Source organism: Cyprinus carpio, chromosome B10 (genome assembly GCF_018340385.1).
Source record: "Cyprinus carpio isolate SPL01 chromosome B10, ASM1834038v1, whole genome shotgun sequence".
Classification (NCBI taxonomy): domain Eukaryota; kingdom Metazoa; phylum Chordata; class Actinopteri; order Cypriniformes; family Cyprinidae; genus Cyprinus; species Cyprinus carpio.
Genome location: NC_056606.1, coordinates 6,814,447 through 6,841,994, shown reverse-complemented (window position 1 = coordinate 6,841,994; position 27,548 = coordinate 6,814,447). Strand labels below are relative to the sequence as shown.

The following is a 27,548-nucleotide window of genomic DNA, read 5'->3' as shown; positions in this document are numbered from 1 at the left end:
TTTTGTTGTTATAAAAATTGCAATTACCAATCCAGCTGTTAACAAAAAGAACCGAAATATTTGAACATTTTTTGTTCAAAAGAGATTTTTTTTTTCTTTTCTTTTTTTTAATGAAAGTTAATTTTGTTTTATAGCCTTTTTTATGCTGGAAGATCAAGCCTTTTTCATATAATTTATGAATCAAACGTGCTGTGAAATATTCTTTAAAATCTTTGTATAACATATTATAACTTGTTTTTGCTATTACATCTCATACGCTCGAGCCCTGATAGCCTAAATATTGACTTTCGAATGTCGAATATAATTTTTAATCGCCAATTTGTCAGACAATTAAAACCCAAACATCATGCAAGGCTTCAGCATCACAAAATGTCGATACACACTCAGGCCACATCTCTTCCCTCCCCTCTGATCTGTAAACTTTCAGAAGGTAGGCTGTGCTCTGACTGCCTATGAGGAGAGCAGGAGCCAAACCTGCCAGCCCCTCAATTTTCTCCACTTCCTGTACTCAAGCGACTGCATCCCAAAAGAGGGAAAAAATAGGAAATATCCAGCAAACGGCTCTAAATAAGGCGTCCCGACGAACCGCTCGCGCTCGGCGCGTCTGCTGCCGCTTTACTGACCCAGCACGAAACTTGCTTTAGACGTGTTTGTTAGTTTACAGATTGACTGTACGGAAGGAAACAGCGAACTGGGTTCATATTAGACCGAATTTGACCGCATGGGATAACGAATCTATAACAGAAAAAGCTTGAAGCAATTTGAAGATATCGAAAGAGAAGGTTAAGCCGTCAAATGTATTGGAAAAATGAGGCTTTGGCCCCTCTATCAGAGGGAAATCAGTTTCTATCCGAAGGAATTCCCTCAAAACAGGTAAGACTTTTATCGTATCCTATTCAAGTGTGGACGATGATGCAGTCGTGCTTAATATTATAATCCATTTAATTGCATAGAAAGAAAACTTCGTTTCACTGGAGAAGCAGCCAACATGTTGCTCGATGTGAAAGTCCTCTATAGCCTATCACCTCCTGCAGCCTGTAACATCTTCAGAGTGATGTCATGAGAATCAGGATCTATTCTGAATAGTGTGCTTTGCAGTCCATCCTCTTCACATGCCAAGTCTGCAGAGGAAAAATTAGATTTTAATTACTGCCATTAAAAATCAAATTTGCAATTCTTTGGGTGGCCCGTTGCTTCCTCTGATTGGCAGCTGAAATTGACACTCTAGGGTCCTCTTATCGCGAGCATTTCAAGCTATTTGTAATTGCAGGTAGTTTATTTTTTTCAGCTGCCTGGATTGCGTGGAAATACGATTATGGGAAGAGGCACGGGTTAAGTGTGGGGAAAAAAATCAATCCAAATTGAAATCGCTTCATTAAAACAGGGGCTTTTTGTCGCGAGGCCCTCGATGCACAGTTAAAAGCGTTTTTATTGTTTTTTGACGCATATATAGAGCAGGGACCATGCCTGACATGGAGCACTGTGACTTGACTGTGTTGTAGGTGATCTCTCCAGACTCGCACAGCACACCGGGAGCGTCGCGCTGCGTGGACGGACAACACGGTCGCGCGATGGTGAGTGCGCGCGGCGAGAGATAATGCGCCTTCGTTGCGAGTTCACAGAGTTTTGCTTTTGCAGAAAAGGCCTTCACACATAACATAACAGAACACTCTTTACTGGGGTAGCCTAATGCAATTTTGTGGATTATTTCAGTTTGGATTTGTAAACCGCTTTTATATTATTAGCGTTACAAATGTCACTGAATTTCCAAATGTTAGAAAACCTCTTTATTTCTATTTAAGTTGACGCGACCATTTCAGACTGGAAGAGTTTCGATTTGTTTCAACACGAATTAAATTCGAAATGTTCGAAAAAAAGTGCAGCAAATCACTGCTTGCTGTTTAAGTGTTCAGTTTTGATTTATTTTTTATTTTTTTAAACAGAAAATTCCTGTCAACCTTCTGAACCTCATACTTTCCAGAGTGTGATATTTATCGCGCTTTTTCCTCTCGCAGTCACAGTCTGACGGAGAATCTCACAGGTCTAATATGGAGAAAGAGGACCCTCGCTCGTCGCCCAGTCCGCCCTCGACGCCGTCCATCTGCTCGCCCATCTCCAGCGCCTCCTCCGTGCCGTCCACCGGGAAGAACGTGTGCGCGAGCTGCGGCCTCGAGATCCTGGACAGATACCTGCTCAAGGTGCGAGGCGCGAGTGTGTGTGTGTCATCTGCTGTGACCAGTCAACTGACTCCGACATAATACTGAAGTTTGGAGTGGAGCTTTTGACTGACTTTTGCAAAGCTTTTGCGCACAAAATTACAAGGTTGGAACGACTAAGTAGGCTGTGCTTTGTTTGATTGTCGCTTTTATAATTATTTTATATTGTTTAATATTAATTATTATTTGTAGCCTATTAACTATAATGTTTGGGGTCTGATACACCGCGGCCAATTTAATAGATCGAAAAAAAGAGGCTTCTTAATCGACTAAATGATTAACATTTGTAACTTTCCTACTCGTACGATAGCTGATTCTAAACAAACCTGATGAAATGCTTCAATAAATGTTACATGAGGATACGTATGTTTTGGGTCTCATGTAGCCTATAAATGAGTAAATAGGCCTATTAAAAAAAAAGAAAAACGCTTTTTTTATATTGTACTTTCTACAATGTTTCTCTTTTTTGTTTTATTTCGTTGCTTTCAGAAGCAGAAACGTTACTAATCAGTCATATTTCGGAAAAATGCATACCAGCTTTGATAGTATAACAGATTGGGTTTAGGTTTCTGTAATGTCTGCACGAGAAGATTATAATAATGTGAACGGGAAAAGAGGTTAATTTCCAAATTGCTGTTATTTTTACACATACATCATATAATAAAGTAAACTTCAGCATAACATGGATAAAATTATTACGATTTTTAAATCTACAGACATAGCTGATTTTGCAACAAAAATGTTGTCTTGAAGCTATTTTGCTTTCTAAAAATGACTAGCCGTTTCTAGTGCAGAGGTTGACAGTATCCCTGTGCTCTCGGCCTGCTTGTTTTTCAGGAAGTGCGTGTGTTGCGCGTGAGGATCAGTAGAGCGCGAGCTCTCTGACTGTCGTGTTTTGCTCTTTTGCGGAAACTAATAAAACAGTGCGTGAGTTTATTACAATTTAGTCAGGATGAACAAACTTAGACCCCTTTTTGTGCATTTCCCTTTTCCTCAGCTCTTGGGATCTGAGAGTCTGGGAATATGTTTACACTTATTATTTTTTATTTTTAGCGACAGAATGTTTAAATAAATATTTCTAAGATGCACCTTACGTGTGTCGCAAATGTTCCACAGAGAACATGTTTATAATCATAATTTAAAATCCCAAATCTCAGTTATCAAATTTGAAATATCAATAATTATACATTTCTGGACGGAATATGTTGCAAGTTTGATTAACAGTGTTAAATTATACTTTTTTTGCTTAAAATTCAACAAAATAGGCTACGTAAAGTGCATGCATCTACATTTATATTTAAAAACCTTTGTACACAGCGCAATTCAAATATTAAATATTCACAAAACATTTACAAAAATCACATTTTAAATCACACCTTTAATTATAAACAAAACATTTTATTTAGTAGCCTGTCATTTATGTGATTATATATGGCAGTCATTTTAAAACTGTTCATATAGAAACACGTGTGTGCGGTTCGATTTATTAATTTTAATGCATGTTGACATTCCATTTTACAAAACTATGCACGACGAATACTATGAAATGCCTTTTTAAAGAATATGCTAATTTAATTATTTTCCATCATTATTATTGTATTTTCATATTGGCTGTTCTGTTTGTTACAGGTCAATAATCTGATCTGGCACGTGAGGTGTCTGGAGTGTTCCGTTTGCAGGACGTCACTACGTCAACACAGCAGCTGCTACATCAAAAATAAAGAAATCTTCTGTAAAATGGATTATTTCAGGTAGGGTAAGTTTTCACTTTCTGTCCTCAGAAATATCAGGAGTGCATATTAACGAAATACTGCTTAATTATTAACTTTTGGTTGAAAATGCGATGCGTGAGTGTTGCGTTTGGGTTCATTGCTAAAAATATGATTTCTCATAAAAGTAGCGATCTAATTCTTACCACAGCAAATACATATAAGTATGCAATACGCCGTTTGTAATTTAATTAATTGTCTAGTGATACAATCTTTGAAAAAGGCCACCAATTAAACAATAAATAACATCATAAAACGTGATATTCATAGCATTGTTTATTAGAAGCATTTCGTATTTGTAGCTAAATTATTCATCAGTTAGAAATCTTATATTTGTCTTCTCTAAAGCTCCATTAGAACTGCGTTTTATATTATAATAATAAAACACACAAACAATTGATCTGAGACCAAAATAACAGTTGTAGCTTATTGTAAGTAAATATTTTATAATACTTTAATTGGTTAGATGTTAACACATGAAGCACATTTTTTTTTTCTTTTGCTGTCTGTATTGGATTATGCAAAACAGAAAAAAAAATATTTTACTGTCCACAAAAGGAGATGATGTCAATAGTAGTAATGAGAGGTCTAAATAGTACTTGATTACTTGATTATTAGTAGAGTTAAATTTGCCAGTATTTCCTTGTATGCGACTGAATGGTGTTAGAAATCAAACACAAGTTACATAATTCAATCTCAGAAGTATCAAGATCTAGTAATATGCTGATGGGAAGGCATGAGGGAGATCCGACAGGGAAGCTGTGAAATTGCATTGAGGCTAGAAGGGCTGCGATATGGCATGATTGCAGAGCACTCAGCAAGGCCTGTGAATGGCAGTGTGATATTGGCCAGCCTTCCCTGCTTATTGCCCGTCAATGTGAATGACTGGCCCCTTTAAAGTCAATGCTGTGTTGCAGGAAAGGGTTTGTTTTCTACGTTAAGGCCAATAATCTGAAGAGATGCTCCACGAGATGTCACTGGTTGTGTTGAGTCTAGGGCGTCAGGATCTCTCAGGCTGTTTATCCACGCGTGATTACACAAGGAAACTCTGAAAGGAATGCACAAAATAGACTTTATAGGGGATTATGTTATAGATTTTATTATGGACGAAACCATATTCTGAAGATGGCGAGTTGTGGTTTAGTACAATAGAAATCTGAAATTAAGAAATGCTTTGAGAAATGCTTATTGATGGCAGTTAAATAAAAAGGACAAGGGTTTTACAAATTCTTCCAAGTGGTTTAATGTGTATTATTTCATTGGCATTAAATATGCTAACACTATTCACATTTCTTCTAACTGACCTTCAAACTTTAAGTGATTTTCATGTGATTTGTAGCTTGTAGAAAACTAATAAATCAAAAAAAGTTAAATTCAGATAAATAAAATAAATGCAAATTCCAGTATCCAATTTTTCAGATGTTTAAAATAGCTTTATATACATATAAAATTGTAGTTTATTGAAAAAATGAAAGCAGCATTTTATTTTATTAATATAAAATGTTAATGTGTTTTTTGTTCCTCTGCAGTTCTGTATGTCAAAACAGCAACCTTAGGGGTTTATGTTGGTTTTGGCACAATAAAATTCAGCCTCAGATTGAATTTTTTCCCCCTAATTATCTGAGATAATCAGGAAACATAATCAGGTATACAGTTAACATTTTTTGACATGGAATCACAGGAACATCCCCGGAAGCAAAATACTGATTGACTCACGTTTGCCTTGAAAAAGAGACAATTGATCTGAAGTACACTGAACATGTGTTTTTCTCCAGTGGCACTGAAACATCTCTCTTGTCAAGTCTTCTGCAAATACAAGTGTTTCTTAGTATAAGCAGATTTCACCTTTTTTAGTCTAAGTTTTGGTACCCTTATATATATATATTTCATATAAAGAGATTGAGATCATAACTGCTAGTAGTTAGCAGAGCACAGCATTTGACATAATTGCTTGAAACTAATTCTGTACATTAATCTCCACACTGTTAAGTTTTTTATTGGCGTCGATGTTTCCATAAAGAACCTTTAAAATTCATGGAATCTTTCCATTCCACAGAAGAGTCTCTATAGTGGAAAAAGGTTCTTTAGATTTTTTAAAAATGTTCTTCAAACTGGGAAAAAATGTTTCTTTTAAGAACTGTTCGCTGATAGGTTTGAGGAACCAAAAATGGTTCTTTTATGGCACTGCTGCAAAAACCCATTTTGCAACCTTCATTTTTAAGAGTGTATATTTATACAACTGGACATAAATTTATCCATAAACTGGTTTCAAGTTAAGATGTCAGTTATATGTTTTCTTTGTCCATTGACATAAGTAGACTTGTGATTGGTGGACCTGTGGCACAAGCTTATGAACGCAATGCCATGTTTGTTTCTGGCAGCTGGATTGTTTTGCTGGTGCTGCACAACACTAATAGAAGATGGCCATCATAGGCCTGAAAGGAAAACCATCTCCATTGATTTCTTGCAAAAAAAAAAACAAAACATAAGGAGATATGTTTCAGTTGTGTTGGTCTCTCTTCTCTGCCAGATTGACAGCTGCTCTAATGGAGTGTAATTACAGGAAATCAAAGTGGGTTTGCTGTGTGAACGAGGGGGGGGGGGGGCAGATCTGGTGGTAAGGGTCAGAGCGGAGACTGTACCTACACTAAAAAGAAACAGCCACAAAGGCACAAGCACCAGGCCACACAGGAAGTGAGAGGAGGCTGTTAATCAGAGGAACCAAAGGATAAGGACAGGGTGATGGAGTAAGGCGGTAACCCGAGTGGGTTTGTGCGGAGCTGCGATCGCTAGATTTGGAGGAGATGACGTACTGTAATAGCCATATGCGCGCACAGGACTTCTTGTGTTTAAATGCAAACAGAAGTAAACAGAGCGCGTGTAACTCATAACTTGCTGGAGAATGCGGAAATTATATGAGTGACTGAAATTACGATGACAAAATTCAATGTTGTTGTTGTTGTTTTTGGTTAACAGAGGAAAAAATTGCTTCAACATATGGATATGTTTGAGAATAAAATATAAAGAGAATAATTTTTTCTGTGGATGGGTGCTAAGGTGTTGTTAGGTTGTCCGAAATCGCATACTGTCTAGTAGGTACTACATTCTGTTTGATACTTTGTGACCATAAAAAGTATGTTTTATATAGAATAAATGTGAAGCATTAATAAAATTCGGATGGTACTACATCTGACGTGTTGTCATGTGGCCTACGCATTAGTCGCGTCGCTTCACTGCCATCCACAAATCCTGTCTCATGGGATGCTAAATAGTCATCAAATGCACAATCCAGAAATTTGGTGGAAGAACTACGTCATCCAGTTGCTTTATACTATAAATTTGGATGTACTACTACTGTTTTTCGCATATATATATATAGTATGAAAGTAGGAATTTTCAAATGGGATAAAGGGACCTGTATAAATTTCTTTCTTCTGGTGAACACAAAATCTTGAAGGATCTTGATAGCCAAACTGTTGATGGTAGCCATTGACTTTCATAGTATGAAAAATATACTGTGGAAGTCAATAGGTACCAACAACTGTTTGCTTAGACACATTCTTCTAAATATCTTCTTTTAAGTTCAACAGAAGGAAAAAATTCATTTAGGTTTCGATCAATCTCAATGTAGTATGCAAATAAATGCAAAAAAGCAAACAAATCGCATACTATAAATTTTGATGTACTACTTTTTATCATGTACTATTTTTCGCATACTATATAGTATAGAAGTAGACACTTTCAACTGCAATAATAGGACCTACATGAATTTTTTTTTTTTAATATTGAACACAAAAGAGGATATTTTGAAGAATGTTGATAACCAAACAGTCGCTGGTAGCCATTGACTTTCGTAATATGAAAAAATAACGTGGGAGTCAATGGCTACCAGCAACTGTTTGGTCAGACCCATTCTTCAAAATATCTTCAAATTCGTAACAAGTAGAAGAGTAAATTATGACAATTTTTATATCTAATGATATAAGTCTCTATTATGCTTTCTAGATATGGCTGACAAATGACTACCATGTTTCTCGGACAATTTATCGTCCATGAGGTTTTGATGATGCAAGTGCTAAAGAATGGAAAAGCACACCTCAAAAAGTTGTAAGATTTGCGGTATTATTTATGCCTGTTGCACAAGCAATGGAATGAGACGAGTTACATACCAAAATTAAATACTCACGATTCAGGGTTTTGAAAAACCGCCATGAGCAATAGTAAAAGTGATGCTCGCCGTAGCAAACACTGCTAATATGTCTCAGCAGTCTCTGAGAGGGAGATTTCCCCCAGATTATAACACTCTGAGAGTATATCAAATTTAATCTACCGAATTTGTACTTCCACAAGCTTCTCTTTTCCAGCCAAAGGTGAATTTCTCCGGCGCTGAGGGAAACGCTTTGCGGCTGCAGGAATTTTCCCCGGCGAGTTATGAACTGCAGGACAGAAATAAATCCAGAATAAGCACAACAACGCACAATCAGACGTGTGGCAGATCTGAACAAAAACAAAACCCCTTTAAGATCTTTATGGCTTTTCTGAAAGGTTTTGCGGTAAATGAACTGCCATGACAGATTACGGCTCCGTTCCACAATGTTTCTCCTCTAAACACACGTCTGAAATGCATCATTACTCAAACCTTGTATTCTTTGTCTGGAACGATGCTGTCAGAATATGGTGTGCAATGTACACAGAAAGCCCTTTGAATGCTTTTTGCAGGCATTAATACGTGAGGCGTGTTTTATGTGTCGATACTTTGCACATAAGTGGACTGTAAATATTTTTGAAGGTTTTTGATTCAGGTTTGTTTTCGCTTCTTGGCTCATCCTGCTCAAGTGCCGATTGGCAGAGACAAATTATTATACATACACACAAGTGCCGGTCCAAGTTTCCTGGTCCCCGTGGGGCTCCCTGGTGGGCTATGATGTCATTTCCAGTGGATGAACGCCCCAAGGGCCCCACTGTGGGACTTTCGGGGCCGGTGTCATCATTCTTCAGTAGCGTATACAGGGGAAACATGGCTATCTCGATATCCCGTGTTTCTTTGCAGACGGAGGAGGTTGTGTGTGACACTTTGTTTACACAAGGGCTCCCAATGACAGAGGTGTAGTGGTGGAGGGGGGCTCAGATTCAGGCCAAAAAAGGGCCTTGCCTGGCCATCTGCAGAGCATTAGTCTCTTCTAGTCCTCTCAACACTGGAACCCTCTTTGGTCAACCAAATGTGATGTCTGGGTCAAGAGAAAAAAAACGGCACGGTCAGCCCCGTCCAGTCAAAATAACACTTCATTTTAGCAGTGCTCGCTGTTGGTTTGTATCGCCGCAGGGTTGTTTACAGAGTCCTGTTGATCGCAGGATAACAGAAGAGGTGCTATGAGCAACTACACGGCCATACGGCTGCTGAAAATGCAAGGCTGAAGTAAATATGGATTACGTATGTGGTTTACAAATCACACTTGGCTGAGAATGTGATGATTAACATAATGTCAGCAGGAACATCAATAATATGCAGCATCTTAACTCCATTTCTGCATCAACTTCGTAGTGTATTATATAATTACATATAATTGAACATAAAAAAACAGAATCACAACGTAATATGCAAATAAATGCAAAAAAGAGAACCAATCGCATTCGCAAATCACATCATGACTAATGGTGAATGGCACATTTTGTAGCAAAGTCAGTGCATAAATTGTAGAATAAATAAATAAATGATCAAACAGATAGATAGATAGCTAGATAGATAAACTAAACTAAAAAAGAGAAATTATCCAGAGTTATATGTAAAGTAAGCAGTTTCAGATTAATTTATTGCAGAAAATTCTCTATTTTTAAAAATACTTTAATTTTATAAACTATAAATAAATAACTATATATTATTTAACTATATATATATATATATATATATATATATATATATATATATATATATATATATATTATTTAACTATAAATACATCATTTTATTTAGTTACAAACTAATTATATATTTTTCACTTAATATATAGTAAGTAAAATATATTGTTTAATAATATTACTTTTACTGTATATATTAAACAAAGTAATATATACTATAAACTAATTATTTCAATATATATATATTTTTCAATGATTTAAAATATAGTTATATAGTTTCATATAGTTTAATATATAACATATTAATATATATTATAATATATTAAATAATATAATATATATATACATATATAATAAAATATAAATTATTAAATTTATAGTGTTTAATATTATATTTCATAAATTAAACAAGGTAATTTATCAACCCCCTGCCTTTATTAATTAACATATGCGTATTAATCACATCTGAAGTACTTTTCACAAAAGAAAAAGTGGTGGTGGTTTAAAAATAGTTATATAGAGTTTATGGATCCTATCAGCACAGTTTATCAGCAGACATTTCCTGTCGACCTGCGGCTCAGAGAATTACTAGTGGTTTGTTTGTGCTGAGAGTTTTACAGCCGTGTCTGACACGTTGAGCAGTTATCTTTTGGACACGGTTCAGTCTATCTGTATTCTGTCTTCTGCCATGGAGAGCTTTCCATGGCGAGACAAAATACCTGCTTCGCTGTTAAACTGAATTCAGAACAAGAAGCAAACAGCACAAATGCTTTGATCATTACACTAGCTTAATACTAAGCACATGTGTAACATGTTTTATTGTTTATGGGATAAGTATTGATGCCCAAGCCCTTCTCTGTCTCACAGTAGGTTTGGTACAAAGTGTGCCCGCTGTGGCCGGCAGATCTACGCCAGCGACTGGGTACGGCGAGCCAGAGGCAATGCCTACCATCTGGCCTGCTTCGCCTGCTTCTCCTGCAAACGCCAGCTGTCCACAGGCGAGGAGTTCGGGCTGGTGGAGGAGAAAGTACTCTGTCGGATCCATTACGACACAATGGTGGAGAACCTGAAACGGGCTGCTGAGAGCGGTATGTGTGTTTCAGATGCATATCGCTTTAAGTCTCGTTGATCTGAAAAGAGTTTCTAACCACTTTCCCCGGGTTTTTACGCAGGAAGCGGACTCACTCTGGAGGGGGCGGTGCCGTCAGAACAGGACAGTCAACCAAAACCGGCCAAAAGGGCAAGAACGTCCTTCACTGCAGAACAGCTGCAGGTAAGATGATCAAACACAATGAGGAAGCAAAGCCCTCTTTGTGGTTATGCTTTTGTCTGGTATACGTTCATATTTCAGTTTCACTTAACGTTTTAAACAAATGGAACAGCATTTCACCTTTTACATGGCACTGTCAGAAAGCAATCAACCCCTACTGTATCATATTTAAAACACAAATTTCCAAGGTCTCATGATCAAAACTTTTTGCTTACAATCTACTTCATGCTTTCTGTCGTCTGATTGATCGTTTATACATTTTTTGGACAAGTAAAAGGACTTTTAGTATAATTGTAAAAATGTCTTTTTGCTTTGAAATCTTCACTGATTTTATAAAGTAAACATTAGAATAATTTATATTGTTAGTATTTCAAGATCAACATTTATATTGGACTGAAGCAACTTAGGTTTACTTGATTATCCATATGTCATTTTTTAGAAAAATCATGTTAATATGTGTGTATCAGTCAGGTTTTTAAGGAACATTTATCTCTCAATCATCATTGTATTACATTGCATTATACGTTTTGAACTACAGAGCTTTGATAATTACACCTAGCATTTAAATATCATTTCACAAAGACATTATTTGGCCAATACAGAGTGAAAACTGATATCCATTTTATGCAAGTAGCCTGATATACTGTTATAAAGATCATTGATTTACATTACAAGATATGAGAATTTCATCTCAATTTTTGGCCATAAACTTACTGTAACAACACTGCACAAAATTGAATTTTTTTGCCCAGTTTGGGCCTCTGAGATTTTTTCCTCCTTAAGTATGAACTCCATATTCTTAATACATCATATTTTATGAGCCATAAAGGCCTGATGTTTCAAATATGATACTCTAAACAACAACAAAAAACAATGCAAACTCTTTGTCTAAAGTTTCAATAAACTGTTCCATTTAAAAAAAGGATTTTAATTTTATTTATAATTATAATGTGCAATTACATTTTTATTATTATTTCTAATACAGGCCTATTCGATTATTTTTAATGTATGAATTCTTTACAAATATGCACAGGTAATGCAGGCGCAGTTTGCACAGGACAACAACCCTGACGCTCAGACCCTGCAGAAGTTGGCAGACATGACAGGACTGAGTAGACGAGTCATACAGGTGACAAAAATCTCTTAATGTTTCCTTAATACTTCCATTCCATTCAAATGCATTAAAAGAGATGGCTCGTCTTGACAGTTGGTTGTATTTTCATAGGTTTGGTTTCAAAACTGCAGAGCGAGGCATAAAAAGCACACCCCCCAGCACAGCGGCCCACCTCAAGCTCACCCGCAGGCCCGCATGCCCCCCTCGCTGCCCGATGAGCTGCATTACTCCCCTTTCGGCAGTCCTGAGAGAGCACGCATGGTGGCCCTGCACGGGTACATCGAAAGTGAGTGTCTCCTCAGAGCTGCAGTGCCACTTTTCATTCTAATTGTTATTGCTAATAATATATTAACAGTAATAATAATATCTAAAATATTTACTTAATATAAATATATAAATTACTGTTCAAAAGTTCAGAATAATTATGATTTTTTTAATGGTTTTGAAAGAAGTCACTTCTGCTCACCAAGGCTGCATTTATTTGATCAAAAATAACATAATATTTTACAATTTAAAAGTACAGTTGTCTGTTGTAATATATTGTAAAACGTAAGTTATTCCTGTGATACAGTCCAGTCTTTAATCCAGTCTTCAGTGTCACATGATCCTTCAGAAATCATACTAATATACTGATTTGATGCTCAAGAAACTTTTTTTTAATCAATGTTGAAAGCAGTTGTACTGCTTAATATTATCGTGGAAACTGTGATACACTACCTTTTAAATGTTAGTAAGATTAAAAAAAAAAAAAATAATATATATAATATATATATATATATATATATATATATATATATATATATATATATATATATATATATATATATATATATATAAAGTGTCAGTAAAGACATTTATGTAACAAAAATATTTATATTTCAAATAAATTGTTCTTTTGAACTTTTGATTAATCAAAGAATCTTGAAAAAAATGGAATCATTGTTTCCACAGAAATATTAAGCTGTTGTCAACATTGATAATAATCAGAACTGTTTCTTGAGCATCAAATCAGCATATTATTATGATCTCTGAAGGATCATGTGATACCGAAGACTGGAGTAATGATGCTGAAAATTCAGCTTTGATCAAAGAAAATATAAAATATATTAAAATAGAAAGCTGTTATTTTAAATTGTAATAACATTTCACAATCTTTCACTGTATATGTGTTATAAATAAATGAATAAATGTAATTCTTTTAAAATAATTTAAAAATCGTAATTATTCCAAACTTAGTGTATAAAGTAGTCATCAGTACTGATAAACAATTTTTTTTTTTAAAACCAAACTGGTTGCGTTTTTACTAGTGGACTAAAAATATGTAGTGATGAATCAGTATAACTAGAGATTAATATTATGTTGTGTTTATTTTGTTTTGGTTTCACAGGTCATCCGTTCTCGGTGCTCACCACACAGAGCCTCCCTCATCAGGCCATGACGCTGCCGCAGCTCCCTCTCAGCCGCTAACACCCCGCCTCGCACTGACCCCTGACCCCTTCACCCTGACCTCCTGCTCCAAACCTCCGACCCCAGAGGTCGGATCTGGCTGAAGGAGAGGGTCACGGTCCCTCCTGCTCTTGACCCCTGAACTCGCAAATAGAGAGAGACTATTTCCTCTCTGGTTTCATTGGACAGGATTTTACTCACCTGCATCTAGTCACTCTCGGTTAAGGAAAACCGCATACGTGACCTGTGAATTTAGGACTTTGTCACCAAGACCAGGATCTGGACTTTTGGACAAAAAGAAAAGACTTGAGCACACACTGTAAAAGACTAGCGCTCTTGGTGCGTCCTCTCTTCTGATAATCTCATCTGACTCTTGTTCAGCGTTTGGAGACTCTGAATGCAAACAAAAGGAATGTAAAGTTACCAGCATCAGTGTTAAACATTTAGATTGAAAAAGGCAAAAGCACAAGAGATGTGGATGGGAAATAAATGGCATAGAACCAGGTGGTAAGACAAGTTTTCTCTTTCTTCTTCCTTGCCGAAATACGCCACGATTGAAATCTGTACCAAGCCAGTAAAACGAATTTATGCCACGGTTCAGTTCACTATTCCTTGCTTTCTTGTTCTAACACCTGTATGCAAAGCATCTGTGTTTTTTGGGGCCTAAAAAGCCAGCAGTCTTGATTTGTCCACAGATTTCACTTTAAAAATAATCGTACATCATTTAATTGTAAAAATAACTGCAAGTTGTTTCTGCATTTGTTTGTCAACATTTTGTTTTGAAAGCAGATAGTTTTAGAAAAGTGACATTGTTTCCTTTTAGATTCGGGGTAAAATGTTGAATAATAATTTCTATAGTTTAAAAAGATGCCTAAATCTTTGATATCTTCCCTAATTTTATTATTTTCCAAAATGATTTCAATTACTGTTGTCACTGCAGTTTACCCGGAATCATAGACAACAACTGACGTGTGAGATTATTTCAAATCGAAAACAGTGCTCTGAACATTTTCTACAAAAGATGCAAAGAAATATTAAGTATCAAGAAGGGATTATCAATGACAAATAACAGTATTTTGTGCTTAAGATAGAAAGGAAGAGGAAAACTGAGACTAAAAAGAGCACTTGAGTAAAATGTAAAGATAACTACATGTAAAGAAAATGTACATTTTTTTATTTAAGCAGTGTCCTGACTTTATGTGGGAGACGAAAGTGTCTGTGTTTCATTGTTTTCTTCGTACATGTGTGCCGTATATGCCTCAGCTGTGACGAGGGAGCGGGAGTGTTGTATACTTGCTGCAGACACGTTGTATACTAACAGATAGGAGCTGTGTACAGGTCTGAAACCGGGGGAAAAGTCTGAAATTGTAACTTAAATTTGAGAAATGCATTCTTGTGTTCTGAATGGGGGACAAGGCCTCTACATTCTTGTATTTATTATGACAGGTAGCCTGTAAGCACTTTTCCCCACTTCCACATGTCTGTTTTGCAAAAAATAAAATAAAATAATTAACTATTTCTGTGGCTGTGCATTATTAATTAAATATTTCTTGGCTATGTTTTTTTTTTAATAATGCATTTTTTTAATAAATAAACAAATTTGTTAAAAATACTTTTTAAAAATGATTTTCAAATGTTTTCCAGTGCTTAAAAACCTATAAAGAATGTATTTTTGTATGTATATATATAAATATAATTAATATTTCATTATTATTATTAAGGCACTATTTACATGTGTTTGCCTTTACCTTTTTTTTTTTTTAAATACTTGTGCTAGCTTGGATGTAATTTCTTAAAGTATAAATGATGTTTCATTCAGTACCATGGTATTCCCAGTACAGTATTTTTTGAAAGAAACAATCTTTTATGACATGAAATGCAGATTCTATATCTTACTGCTACAGGTTATGATGACAGGATAGGATATTATGACATATTTCAAATATTACAGAGAACAGATCATTTTTTCTTTTGTCACTTTCAGTGGTATTTTTCCCTGAACCCTGGTTAATTTCTGTCTGTGGTATAAATGCATGGGCCAGTGTTGGGTCTGTGTGCACGAGTGAAGCAGGAAGCAATCAGAGGCTGATGGAGGAGCTGGCAGACCCTTCACGGGTCAGTGTGTGCAGTAATGACTCCATCACTGATTCCATCGCCATCACATACAGGAATTCCCTGTCAGTCCACATCACAGGAATGATCTCGTATCCCGTGTTCTGTTTCAAAAGACCCACCGAGACATCATTTTCACTAGCCTATCCTCTCTTCACTCAAGCACACACACACATTTTTTAATGCAGAAGATTTTGCATCACATTTCCTTCGAGCTGAGCAAGAATCTGACTCATTCACATCAACAGAACACTGTATTCAGCTGCTGAATGTTTTCGCAGTACTGGTCATTTGCTTGGGCAGAATACAGCAATGATGTAACATTTTCTTACTTGAGTTTGTACCCAAACCCCACTATTATCTATTCAAACATAGTTTTGTCTTAATAAATAAACTGTATGTAATGACTATTAAAACCTAAACTCATTTAATGATATTTTATTCTATTGTGGCTTGTTGTGTAGCTGTTCAGTTGAGGGTTTTTTTTCTAGTTGGACTCTTTCACTTCTCATAATAATAATAATAAAGAAAATAAAGCACATATAATACATAATAAACATTTTCAGAAAGCTGCTCAATATAGAATATATTTTTTAAATTATAGCTTTTGCGCATATATATATATATATATATATATATATATATATATATATATATATATCTATATATATAGCCTATAGGACTTGTATAAGTTAATGCAAACTTATGTTTTATTTTCATTTTTCCATTAAGATTTCATTCACACATATTATATGCTTTCTGTGGGTTGCAGTTTTACAGATATCAGTGTAGTGGTAATCACTAATTTTAAAAAATATATTTTTAAAGTGAAAATATTTTATTTTTAAATCTCAGTTCAGTTTTGGAAAAGAAAACAGGATTGAGAAACGAACTAACGTCACAAAGCTGCATCAGTGTGTCATTCAGATAAACAATGGCCCGCCTGTGTGTGAGTATTCTCACTTCTCCTCTAGTGTGTTGCTTCTTGGACAGCGGCCAATGAACTCATCCCAGCTCTTCCTGCAGGTCCGCACGATCCACTCGTGTTCTTGGTCGTCTACAAGGACAAATAATACATATTTCACTCATTTAGATAAGGAAAAACGCTTTCTATGTTTATAATAAAAGCATGAAGTCTGCACGCGCATAGCACACTTGTAAATGAGATACGTGCTATTTTTTCCTTTCTGATTGTTTGGTCAAAAATCGAGCTCCAAGAGGCATGTGTCAAACTCATTCATATGCGGTTAAAGGCAATTTACATTTTTTACGTGCGGGATTAAGACAACAATTATGAAAATTCCCTCTCAAGCAGCCTACTTCACGCGACAATCAATCACTCCCTTTTTTCTTCGCCTTCCCAGAGATGATTCCGCAACCAAAAACAGTGGATAATATACTGCTTTTTTTTAAATGGTTAAAACTGAAAGGAGTTGCTAATTGCGGAGCGCGAGGTAGTTCTGCTGCTGGTGCTGAATGTGAGCGCGCAGCTGCACGCACTTGAGCGCTCACCCCCATGAACATGGCGAACTGGGCCCATTGTTGAGAACAGGTCTTAAGCTCTCCTCTGATTGTCGGTAATTGCACGCGATGGCCCTAAACGGCCTCTCCATGCGCCTCCCGCCACTTCTACCTGGCTCCCGCGCGCGGGCAATTGAGACTTTTCCAGCACGCGACCGGTCCATTCTGCGACAGCTGCATGCTAACGTCTCACTTCATTCAGTCGCTCCCACCTCACGCTCTCCACATGGAGGTCACACTCGAGAGGAACATTTCATCACTATTTTAAACCAATTAATACCTCCGTGGACGCTTCAACCAATGGCTGATGGACAAGGTCGGTCTACAATTACGTCTCGGTAAACGGGTTTTGGTAAATGGACCGAGTTCGCACGGTTATATTTGCACGAAATTAGCACCTCAGTACTTATTGTTTGCCTGGCATTCATGCACTTGCTAAATTCATAGGCTAATACAATACTATTTCAGAACACACGTCTCACTCACATCAGATGCACTGCAAGTAAATCATCCTCCGTATCCGTCGTCGAGGGCTGAATGGGTCTGTAAATTATACTTTTCACATGCTATTTACATGACAGTAGTGTTTCAGATTTAACTGCGTAACAGGTAAGTCTGTGTGTCCACTGTCGACGTCAAGAAGCTTACAAAAGCAAGGTTCTTATATGTAGGCTATTATATCTAACACAGCAGTGTGAATAGAGGCTTTAACAAGCACCACAATAAAATGCATAGGCCAAAATCTTATTCCTGCTGGAAAATTAGTTCTTTGTTAACAGGCCACAATTCGCTCTCTATCAACATAAAGTTCTGTCTTCTTGATATCGTTGGGTCAATTCACAATTTCATAAACAGTACAAGTCCTTATGGTCCCTTTGTTTAGACTGGGTTCCCACGGTTATGGAAAAATACCAGGGAATGTTAAAATGATGTTTTTCAGTCGGAGAAGTTTTTATTCTTTAAAATATTTTGAGTGCAATTTCAATAAAACAATTTTTTTAAACCCTTGTCCAGTTACCACAAATGACTGGAATAGTCTTTCATAAGTCATTCACAATTGCACATTCATTGTGGGAACGCTGTTTAAAGAACTGTCTTAGCCCTCATACTTCCTCAGACTTTGCTGAAATTCATCTCCTTGAATTTCCGTAACCCATATAACCATCTATTTGTTTTCATTACTAATGTTTAGTTTCTTTTTCTTGGCCGTTTTAAATTCTGATTTCCCCTTATCAATTCATTACCTTTTGTCTGCATCTTTTTTTGTTTATGTGGTAGTATTTTATTCATGAGAAAGTACTCCATACAATCGCTTTTTTTAATTACTTTCCCAACATTTGCTTTTCTCTCTCTCTCAAATTTATTGCAGTGCCTGTATTTTGTACAAAACACCAATTATTTATTTGTTTCTAGTAATAATCTGTTTTATGCTTCTTTCTTCATACACATGTTGATCCCTCACTCAGGTGGCCTAACAAATATGATACACAGTCTTACACGATCAAAGCCCAGGAGTCAGAAGGGAAGTGGTAATTGTATCTTGTTAGGAGGTGTTTATCTTAATCCTTAAAATACAATCAAAAGGAAAAGTGTTTCCTTCCAGAGCTGCTCTTTTTTTATTAAAGGCTTTAGGATCTCTGATCATCTAAGATTATTCAAAGGCTCGAGGAGCAGTGTGTGTATCCTGAATAGCTGGATGATCATCTTCTGACAAGGTCTGATATTACCTTAAAGCAGTGACTTGTGGCTCAGGCCTGGGCTGTTTTCATTGGCGAAGGGATTTTAGAACATGAACCTTTAGCAATTATCAAAGAAGCAGGAAACCACTACAAACCATATGGTAGTAGAGCTTCTGGCTCAAGTGAAGTTATGTGTTACCAAGGAATAGGGGCTAAAACATGACAAAAGTAATATTGTTTGAAAAGCATAATCACCATCAAATCCCCAAATATTTAATAGGATAGAGCAATATATTGATTAATGCTAAGTCAAGCAATACTGTTTCTATTTTTCTCCTTTACTAAAATTTGTTATACTAACTATTCAGAACTTCACTTGTCCTGCATTGGATATGAATAATATCCTCATATGATAACTAAATGTACAATGTTTTCCTGGCAGACGATACAACAGCTAAAACTGAATCTGAATCATATCTAGAGTCCAGAATATTACAGAAATTTGTGGTGGACTCCTTGTGCTTGGGCCAGTAAGTAACCACCTAGCAATGACATAGCAATGCACTAAAAACCACCCAAACAATTTAGTAACCTTATAGCAACCACACACACCATCCATGGCGAAGTTCAACATGGGCAATCACCACTCAGAAAACTATAAAAGTCACATTAAGTATGAAAATAAACTGTGGATAGTACTAAATATGGTCTATATACATTTGTATGTCTTGACAGGTCAATCAAATTTAATTACTGTAAATGGAGTGTATCAACCTCCTTCGCTCATTTACACACAGTGTTATTAAAGCTGGTTGTAAACATGATTTCCAGTCCTATCATAAACTAAACGCCTGCCTCCTACTGCCGGGTTGGCTCAAAGTAGTTTGCTACAACCGGGACACCCTATGTACTCCCTAAAGCCTATAATCCTGCTACCTCTGCTGGGCAAGGCTCATTACAAATGTTGTGTAATGAGAGGGGCTTTATTGACGCCCCCACTCACATTTCAAAGCTTTTCTAGCCAGGAAGGAACCAGTGGAATCATCCCATGTTTTTATAGCAGACAGACCTTATACTTCCCTTCTCTCCAGGAATCTTATAGAGGAAACTGTTGTAATGACAAATAGGTGTCATTATGGAATGATTTGGGTAATGTAATTCAAATTCATTTTTAAAATATATTTTTAGAAAAGAAAAGTGCCTGTCCAAAAGATGCCACTGTGATGCAATACTATTCCAAGTTAAAAAAAACAAATACTAAAAAACAGCTTAATATTCCAAAAAAAAAAACATCTCCCAAAAGAGCACAAGTCTTTACAATGCTCTGAACCCTAGCTACAATTTGGGTACTCATTTAATGCAAGCTGCCAGTTAAATATTGTAAATCAGTGTCAGATTTTAAAATACTAGACGTCATACACTGTCAACATCATAGCATCATACAATAAACGACTGAAGATCACACACTACCAGACTTTCAAGTCATTCCGAACAAAACAAACTCATGTAGAATTAAAGGATTACAGTGTAAAAAAGTATTATTGTGTAGGCTACATAAATATAAAAATGCCTACGTGTCATAATGGATAGTCATTGCATGTATCAGAATTAGGCTACCTATTTGCTCGCAGACGAGCAGCTCCGTTACCTCTTTGGAGACGCATTCAGTCTTTGCTCTTGCAAATACCGCCGTGTAAATAGAGAATCCGCCATGGTGCGAGCGCAACTGGTTCTTAAAGGGAATGGGAGATGAGACTCTGATTGGTTTATTGCACATTATGCCCAAAACACACCCATTACTCATTATAAGAATAGGGACAACCCTTTTAGACCATGCGCCAGGCGTGCCGACCATTTTTCCCACTGTTAAACTACCAAAAGTGGATTCAGACATGCCCTAAGTGCACCTGCACTGTGCGCTTTAGACCATGCGCTTAGATCGTTAAAATAGGGCCCCTAGTGTTCTGAAAGAAACGTAAAATATCAAATACTTCTGATATCCTTCAATTGGATGGAATCATAGTCTAAAGCCAAAAAATTATTTAGGTGTCCGTCATACACTACGAGAACTATGTGATATTTCAGACTGCCCAAAATCTTCAGACTGGCTCTAACATTCGGCTACTAGTGGTGACTCATCCAGACTGTAAATTGGGCAAAACTTATTTTGTGTATTCCAGCTCACCTCTCCTCTCCTCAACAAGCTGCAAGATCTGAGGTATCATTCATCTCCGCAACATAAACGGTTACACGCCAATGTTGAATACTTGGGGTTAGAGGTTAAGAACAGACAATAGTGAAAGAGCAAATACCACTAACTATGTATTTACTGTTATTTTGGTCATTTAAATGTTTTTTTTTTTTTGCCATATAATTTTCCCTTTTTTGAAAAGAAAAGCCATATGGCTTTAAACTTGATCAGAGTATGTTTTGGTCTTGGATACAAGACAAAGAGGAGGAGAATCTGGTTGACTGGGGCAGAGCAGGACATATGGAGGAGTCTCAGTCTGCCTTTTGCCCATCTCAAGGGGCAGTCCTACATGACATGCCAGCAACCGCTGCTTGTAATAACCCACCCTCCCTGACTTCAAATGACCAGTGTGTTGAGATTCTTCAGGTCTTCCTCCTATCTGCTTTTCTCCTGCTCTCCAACTAGCTTCAGAGTTGGCCTGCAGCCTGGGCATTTCCGCAGGCCTTCCTGTCCAGCCTAGGCTGCTGCTGCCTAGGATTGCCACCCCCATCATGCCGACCTCCTGGATCCGACTGTTTCTCAGCCCCACAGCTGTAGTTGGACTTGTCCCTTTTTCCTCTCCTCCCAAAAACATCCTCCCACAGGGAACGTGATTCCTCTTCGTTTGCCTCTTCAGCGTCTGTGCCCTCTGTGATCCTCCATCCTGAAGGGAAGCTACTTGTAATAAATTCTGTCTTCACACCCATTTTGACAAATGCACCATCACCTCCAGGCGATAAAAATAAATCCAAACGAATGCACAATATTCCATATTGTAATACATTCCAACGTAGGAGTTGCCGTTGATTTGAAGGCCAGATGTATGTTTGAATGGGAATTCCGCTATGAAGACTATGTGAACAATTCCTGCTCCATGGGACTTAGTCAGGGTAGACGTCATGCTTAATTACCATTGGTCGGACAAACAGATAGCCAGCAAAAAAATCCAAGCAGGACCAGGGATTAGTTCACCCAAAAATTTAAATTCAGTCACCTGTTGCTCCAAATCTGTATGAATTTGCAGATTTTCACATTTTTGGTGTTCCACAGAACAAAGAAACTCATGCAGATTTGGGACGACATGAAGGCAAGTAACTAATAATAGAATTATTATTTTTAGGGAAACTATTCCGTTATAGGGTTAGTTCTCCCAAATATGAAAATTCTGTCATTAATTAATCACCCTCGTGTCGTAAGACCTTTGTTCATTTTCAGAACACAAATTAAGTTTTTTTTCGATGGAATCTGGAGCTGTCTGACCCTCAATAGACAGCAATGCAACTGAAATGTTCCCAAGTCCAGAAACGTAGCAAGGAGATCACCCTGGTACCATTTTGGAGAATATCTCAGCTGCGTCACGCTGATACGCTGTTTCCATTCAGTTCAAATCACAACAACGTAGGAAACAGTTCCGCCATGACGCAGCTGAGATATTCTCCAAAATGGTACCAGGGTGATGCGGAGAGAACAAATTGTTGAATAAAGTCATTATTATTTTTTCTTTTGCGCACAAAAAGTATTCTCGTAGCTTCGTATAATTGCGGATGAACCACTGATGTCACATGGATTAATTCACAGATCTCCTTGCTACGTTTCTGGACTTGGGAACATTTCAGTTGTGTTGCTGTCTATGCAGGGTCAGACAGCTCCAGATTCCATCGAAAAAAATCTTAATTTGTGTTCCGAATCTGAACAAAGGTCTTATGGGTTTGAAACGACACGAGGGTGAGTAATTAATGCCAGAATTTTCATATTTGGGTGAATTATCCCTTTAAAGGTCGAACCAATGTTGTTATGTTGAGCAGTCATAACTGGTAACTACGGCTTATGTGATATGTCCACTTTATTGTAAGTGGCTTCAGTTTGAAAGTTTCTACTTAGAATGTGAATGTAAATGCAAATGAAGTCTGTGATGTGGACTGATGTGGAAGCGGGTGGGCTTTGGCTCTGGGAGTCATAACCAGGATGTGGTTTAATGTGACAGGTCTGCACTCTTGTGTAAGTCTCAGTCTCTGATGTTTGCTCTCACTTTCCAGCCGCATGTGGTAAGGATGTAATCCCAGAGGCCTGGAAATGATCTGATCTGAAGACTGAACAAGTACCACTCTGACGCAGAAGTGACAGTGTGTTTGCTAACCCTGAATAGAGGCATGGAGTGACTGACACATGAAAATGTGTACGAAAATGTAGGAACATGAATAACTGTCCAATATGAAGACACATATACACATATTAGTGTGAAGTAAAATACCAAAACACTGAGACTGTGCTAAACCCAGAAGGAATATCAACATCTACCGATATAGTTGGTCTCAAAGCTAACAGATACAGACTGGCCACAAACACTTAGCGGCTGGAGATGTGTAACACTTTGTAAATGACGGGTGTTCGAATTATAAGGAAATCTGCAGTGCTTCCTGAAGATTTCTGTAGGCTAAAAAAATCTGTGGGCCTGATGGCGACACATAAGGAAGAAAGAAAGACAAATTTTATTAGCATCACCATGCTGCTACTATTCCTTTACCGCACACGGATTGTGTTTCTTAACAATATCAATAAACAGCTTCCAATTTACTCTGTCATGAGCTCTGCTTCACAGAAGAAATCTGTATGCGTTTCGATACAGAACTCTTCTGACATCTGTTCAGGATGTGTCTGTCTTCCTATGTTATAGTAACTGTAGATGTATGAAATAGTCATGCAAGCTCACAATCAGACTGTGACGAAAGCTGGGGCTGCAGATCGTGTTGCATGTAGTTGCTTTAGACAGTGTTTACCAAATTATGCATCTCACAATACTGGAAAATACAGCAAACTGCCAAATTATTCCCAAGCAAACTTCCATATGCAGATACCTAGATATGAGAGCAGGAAAATAATAGCACAGCAGCAAAAGATGTAAGTCTGACACATGTATACATAGAACAGTAACTTAAAAAAATGCAGATGGAATACATTATCATGTTTTTATACTCAGTATGCAATATGGCATATTGAAAATTAATGCAGATAAATCTAAAAGTAAAATTAGTCAACGTGACAGAGCTTAGAAAATAAACTGATCTTCACAGAGCAACATGACATGCTAGTGTTAATTTTATGTGTACGCATATGACTGGTTATGTTTTATGTGCATATTACAAAAGAAACTGTACAAGACAATATATCAACACATTATAGGTTACATTTATAGAATGTAATTCCACAACTTGGTTATGATGGTAATTTTATTGTCACAATAAACAAATTATAATATATTGTGCACCTCTACTCAAACTGCAAAAATAAATGATAGACACTTCAAATGTTTGGGGCTGGTAAAATTTTGGTTTTGAAAAAAACTTTTATTTGATCAAAAATACAGGAAAATCTGTAATATTGTGAAATATTACTACAGCTTATAAAAAGACTGTATTATTTTAATATGTAATTTATTCCTGTGATACAAAGCTGAAATTTCAGCATTATTACTCCAGTCTGGTAACATGATCCTTCAGAAATCATTCTAAATTCTGCTCAAAAAGCATTTTCAGATTTATTTGATATATAGAAAGTTTAAAAAATGACAAGATTTATTTTAAGTAATTCTTTTGTAACATTATAAATGTCTTCACTGTCCCTTTTGTTTAATTGAATACATCCTTGCTAAATAAAAGTATTAATTTCTTTGAAAAAAAAAAAAATCCTACTGACCCCAAACGTTTGAACGGTTGTGTATTTATTTATTTAAATATTAATTTATATTATTAATAAAATTATATATATATATATATAATATATATATACATATATATATATATATATAAAAAAATTTTAAGGAATAGAATGTATCACATTGTAAGTTGCTTGTAGCCCAAAATATATACGAACATGTAGATACATTCAATAAATTAATTGCGGTAACAAAGGAATTATTAATTCCATAAACTTTTCTAATCAATAACATGTCTTGGTCTTGTGCTGATAGGGGGTTCTGGCCTCCTATCTATGAGGCTGACATAATGAATTCACCTCAAATCAGAGATCCCATGTCGGGCACTGGGAAATGTGTTTTACATTTTCCTTGAAAACAATTCAAGTGACTACAGCACAGAGGCATGTCTGCCGAGAGAAAAGACCTACAGATGAGTTATCTTACAATCTCACAGCTCACTCTTTAGCCCTACACTATCTACATGCATTTAGCTAATCCATTTATGCCACTCTAATGCTTGTGGTCTTATGTGTTCCAGGTGGAAGGACCAAAGGCAAATGTTTGCTAAAAGGTACTTCAGATCCGAAAAGGATTGAACTAAGAAATATATCGAGATTTCGTGGATTTCATGGAACATTTTGTAGGAAATTGTGAATGACAAATAACACAAATGACACACAAACACACACAACTAAAACACACACACACACACACACACACACACACAGACTAAAACTTGCTCTGGCATTGCATGACGCATTCTCTTACCTGTGTTCCTGAGAAAATTGCCATCATAGTCTTTGACGACTCTAGTGCTGGGATCATAAAAGCCATCGCCGCTGTCATAGCAACCATCAGGGATGGCCCGCGGGGGGTCCTGATCAGTTACCTGGGATTCTCCTATTCAAAGACACGGTGAGACTTATTTCCTTTCTTATAATTTTAGAGAATCGTGCTGCTTAGCTGTAAATGATCAATTCCAATAATTTCAACCATACCTGCTGGTTTGAGCCCATTACACCTCTCAGAGTAGAACCGCCTGTCTTTCCCATCACAGTAATCCCAGTCCATCTCTTTATACTCCAGGCCATCAGAAAATGTGTACTTTCCCTATGTGTAACAAAAACACTTAATCCAAGCATTTAATTAAATGTCATTGCATTAAATACAAAATATCAAATCAAGTGTCATCTGTTCAAATGCACTCAACAGCACAGTAACCACATGTGCAGTTCATTACATCGACTATCATCATGACCCAATAAATGTTTACAACCAGAAAGTGTTACAAATTACAATACTTGTTGTCTTCTGATTTTGATCAGCATATATTATTTTATTATTGTTAATATTTAAGAATATATTTTCGATACTTTGCTTGTTAAATATTAAATATGATGATAATTATTAAAATTAGGAGGAGGGAAAGACCTCTTTGCATATTCCTTTCTCCCAAGTTCCCTCATATTTGCTTCCATTGGGGAAATGCAGCACTCCTTTTCCATGGAACACGCCGTCTTTCATCTCTCCGATATATCTGGTGTGAGTGGGAAGTGTGTATTCACCCGTCCCCTCCATCCTTTGAAAAACAACATGTGATGAGAGGAATTTAGACCGTTTAATTCACTTCTTCCTCATTGTTAAAATTACTGTATCTTTAAAATCACAATAGTACTGCCAGACTGATTGTGAACAGTATTGTTATATTATACATTATTGTTTTTGTTACTTGAAAAATAATGAGTCGTATTTATGGCATGACCCCTTGATTAGTCAGTCATGGAAAACAATTCAAATATTCAGGAAATCACACATAAAAGACATAATTTCATAACCTTACAATTCATTAAATAATATAAAAATAGTTTCAATTTACATTATTTTATGCATTTAAAATTTATACATAAAAATATTTAATTTACCAGATGCATGAAAGAATCATAGTGCCCTTAATTTGGTCCAGCACTTATCACATTTAAAGTTATGCATTTATTATTCACATGAATGTAATCTATCTATGTGTATGTATATGTAATATATAAATGTGTTTGTGTAGACCTTTCAATTAAATTCAGTTAGCTTTATTTTGCATTGCCAAAGCATGCATAGGAAAAGAGAACATATACAACAGTGTGATTTCGAACGATATAGCAATTGAAATAACATTTGAACACGTAATATTGCAAGAATCCGTTCTCTCTTTAGCTTTGCTCATGAAGGTAGCATTAAAAACGGGAAACATCGTATAAAATATTACATGTAGGAAGTGTGTGGCACTCACATAAACTTAGATTCAAGTGATAGGGCATATAAATGTCATCAGCCATCATTAAAAGTTGATTTACCTGCTATTATTGTAATCTCCATCATAACTGCTTCCCATAAACTCCATGTTGATCACCAGCGAAACGAGAGCGTGATACTGTTTCCATGGAAACACAACCGAGACGTTAAATATTTAATGGTAGCACGCCTCTGGGACAGATGCCACGGTCATGCATGAATAAGCGATAGAATAAATGATAAATAATCATCTCAGAGCCAGGCAAATGTTTGGAAAAGTACTGGCAGAAAAGTAGTGCCATAACTTTGCGTTCTATTTGGAGCCAAGATGGCGCTACAGCGTCTCAGTTTCCACGCG

The 27,548-nt window shown here is 36.5% G+C and overlaps 2 protein-coding genes across 9 annotated transcripts; one reads left to right on the top strand and one right to left on the bottom strand.

The window, feature by feature from the left end:
- Window positions 1-75: 75 nt before the first annotated feature.
- LOC109097833 (LIM/homeobox protein Lhx6-like) lies at window positions 76-13,969 on the top strand. 4 transcript variants are annotated; one of them, XM_042732263.1, is made up of 9 exons: window positions 76-873; window positions 1,503-1,574; window positions 2,016-2,198; window positions 3,846-3,967; window positions 10,712-10,929; window positions 11,014-11,114; window positions 12,145-12,240; window positions 12,337-12,511; window positions 13,604-13,969. In XM_042732263.1, exons 1-9 carry the CDS (start codon window positions 796-798, stop codon window positions 13,690-13,692), a joined length of 1,134 nt encoding a protein of 377 aa, XP_042588197.1. In that variant the 5' UTR covers window positions 76-795; the 3' UTR covers window positions 13,693-13,969. The 4 variants fall into 4 exon arrangements, with proteins under 4 accessions (XP_042588197.1, XP_042588196.1, XP_042588199.1 ...); XM_042732262.1 differs by having other exon boundaries at window positions 97-873; window positions 10,709-10,929; XM_019111454.2 differs by having other exon boundaries at window positions 104-873; window positions 10,709-10,929; window positions 13,613-13,969.
- morn5 (MORN repeat containing 5) lies at window positions 1,010-27,544 on the bottom strand. Of its 5 annotated transcripts, none has more exons than XM_042732269.1 (6): window positions 27,253-27,544; window positions 26,339-26,486; window positions 25,906-26,017; window positions 25,676-25,807; window positions 16,747-16,840; window positions 1,010-1,121 (listed from the first exon to the last, which is right to left on the bottom strand). In XM_042732269.1, the coding sequence occupies exons 1-6, from the start codon at window positions 27,297-27,299 to the stop codon at window positions 1,109-1,111; spliced, it is 546 nt and encodes a 181-aa protein (XP_042588203.1). In that variant the 5' UTR covers window positions 27,300-27,544; the 3' UTR covers window positions 1,010-1,108. The 5 variants fall into 5 exon arrangements, with proteins under 5 accessions (XP_042588203.1, XP_042588204.1, XP_042588200.1 ...); XM_042732266.1 differs by lacking the exon at window positions 1,010-1,121 and adding an exon at window positions 4,110-5,033; XM_042732267.1 differs by lacking the exon at window positions 1,010-1,121 and adding an exon at window positions 15,419-15,887.
- Between the last annotated feature and the right edge of the window lie 4 nt (window positions 27,545-27,548).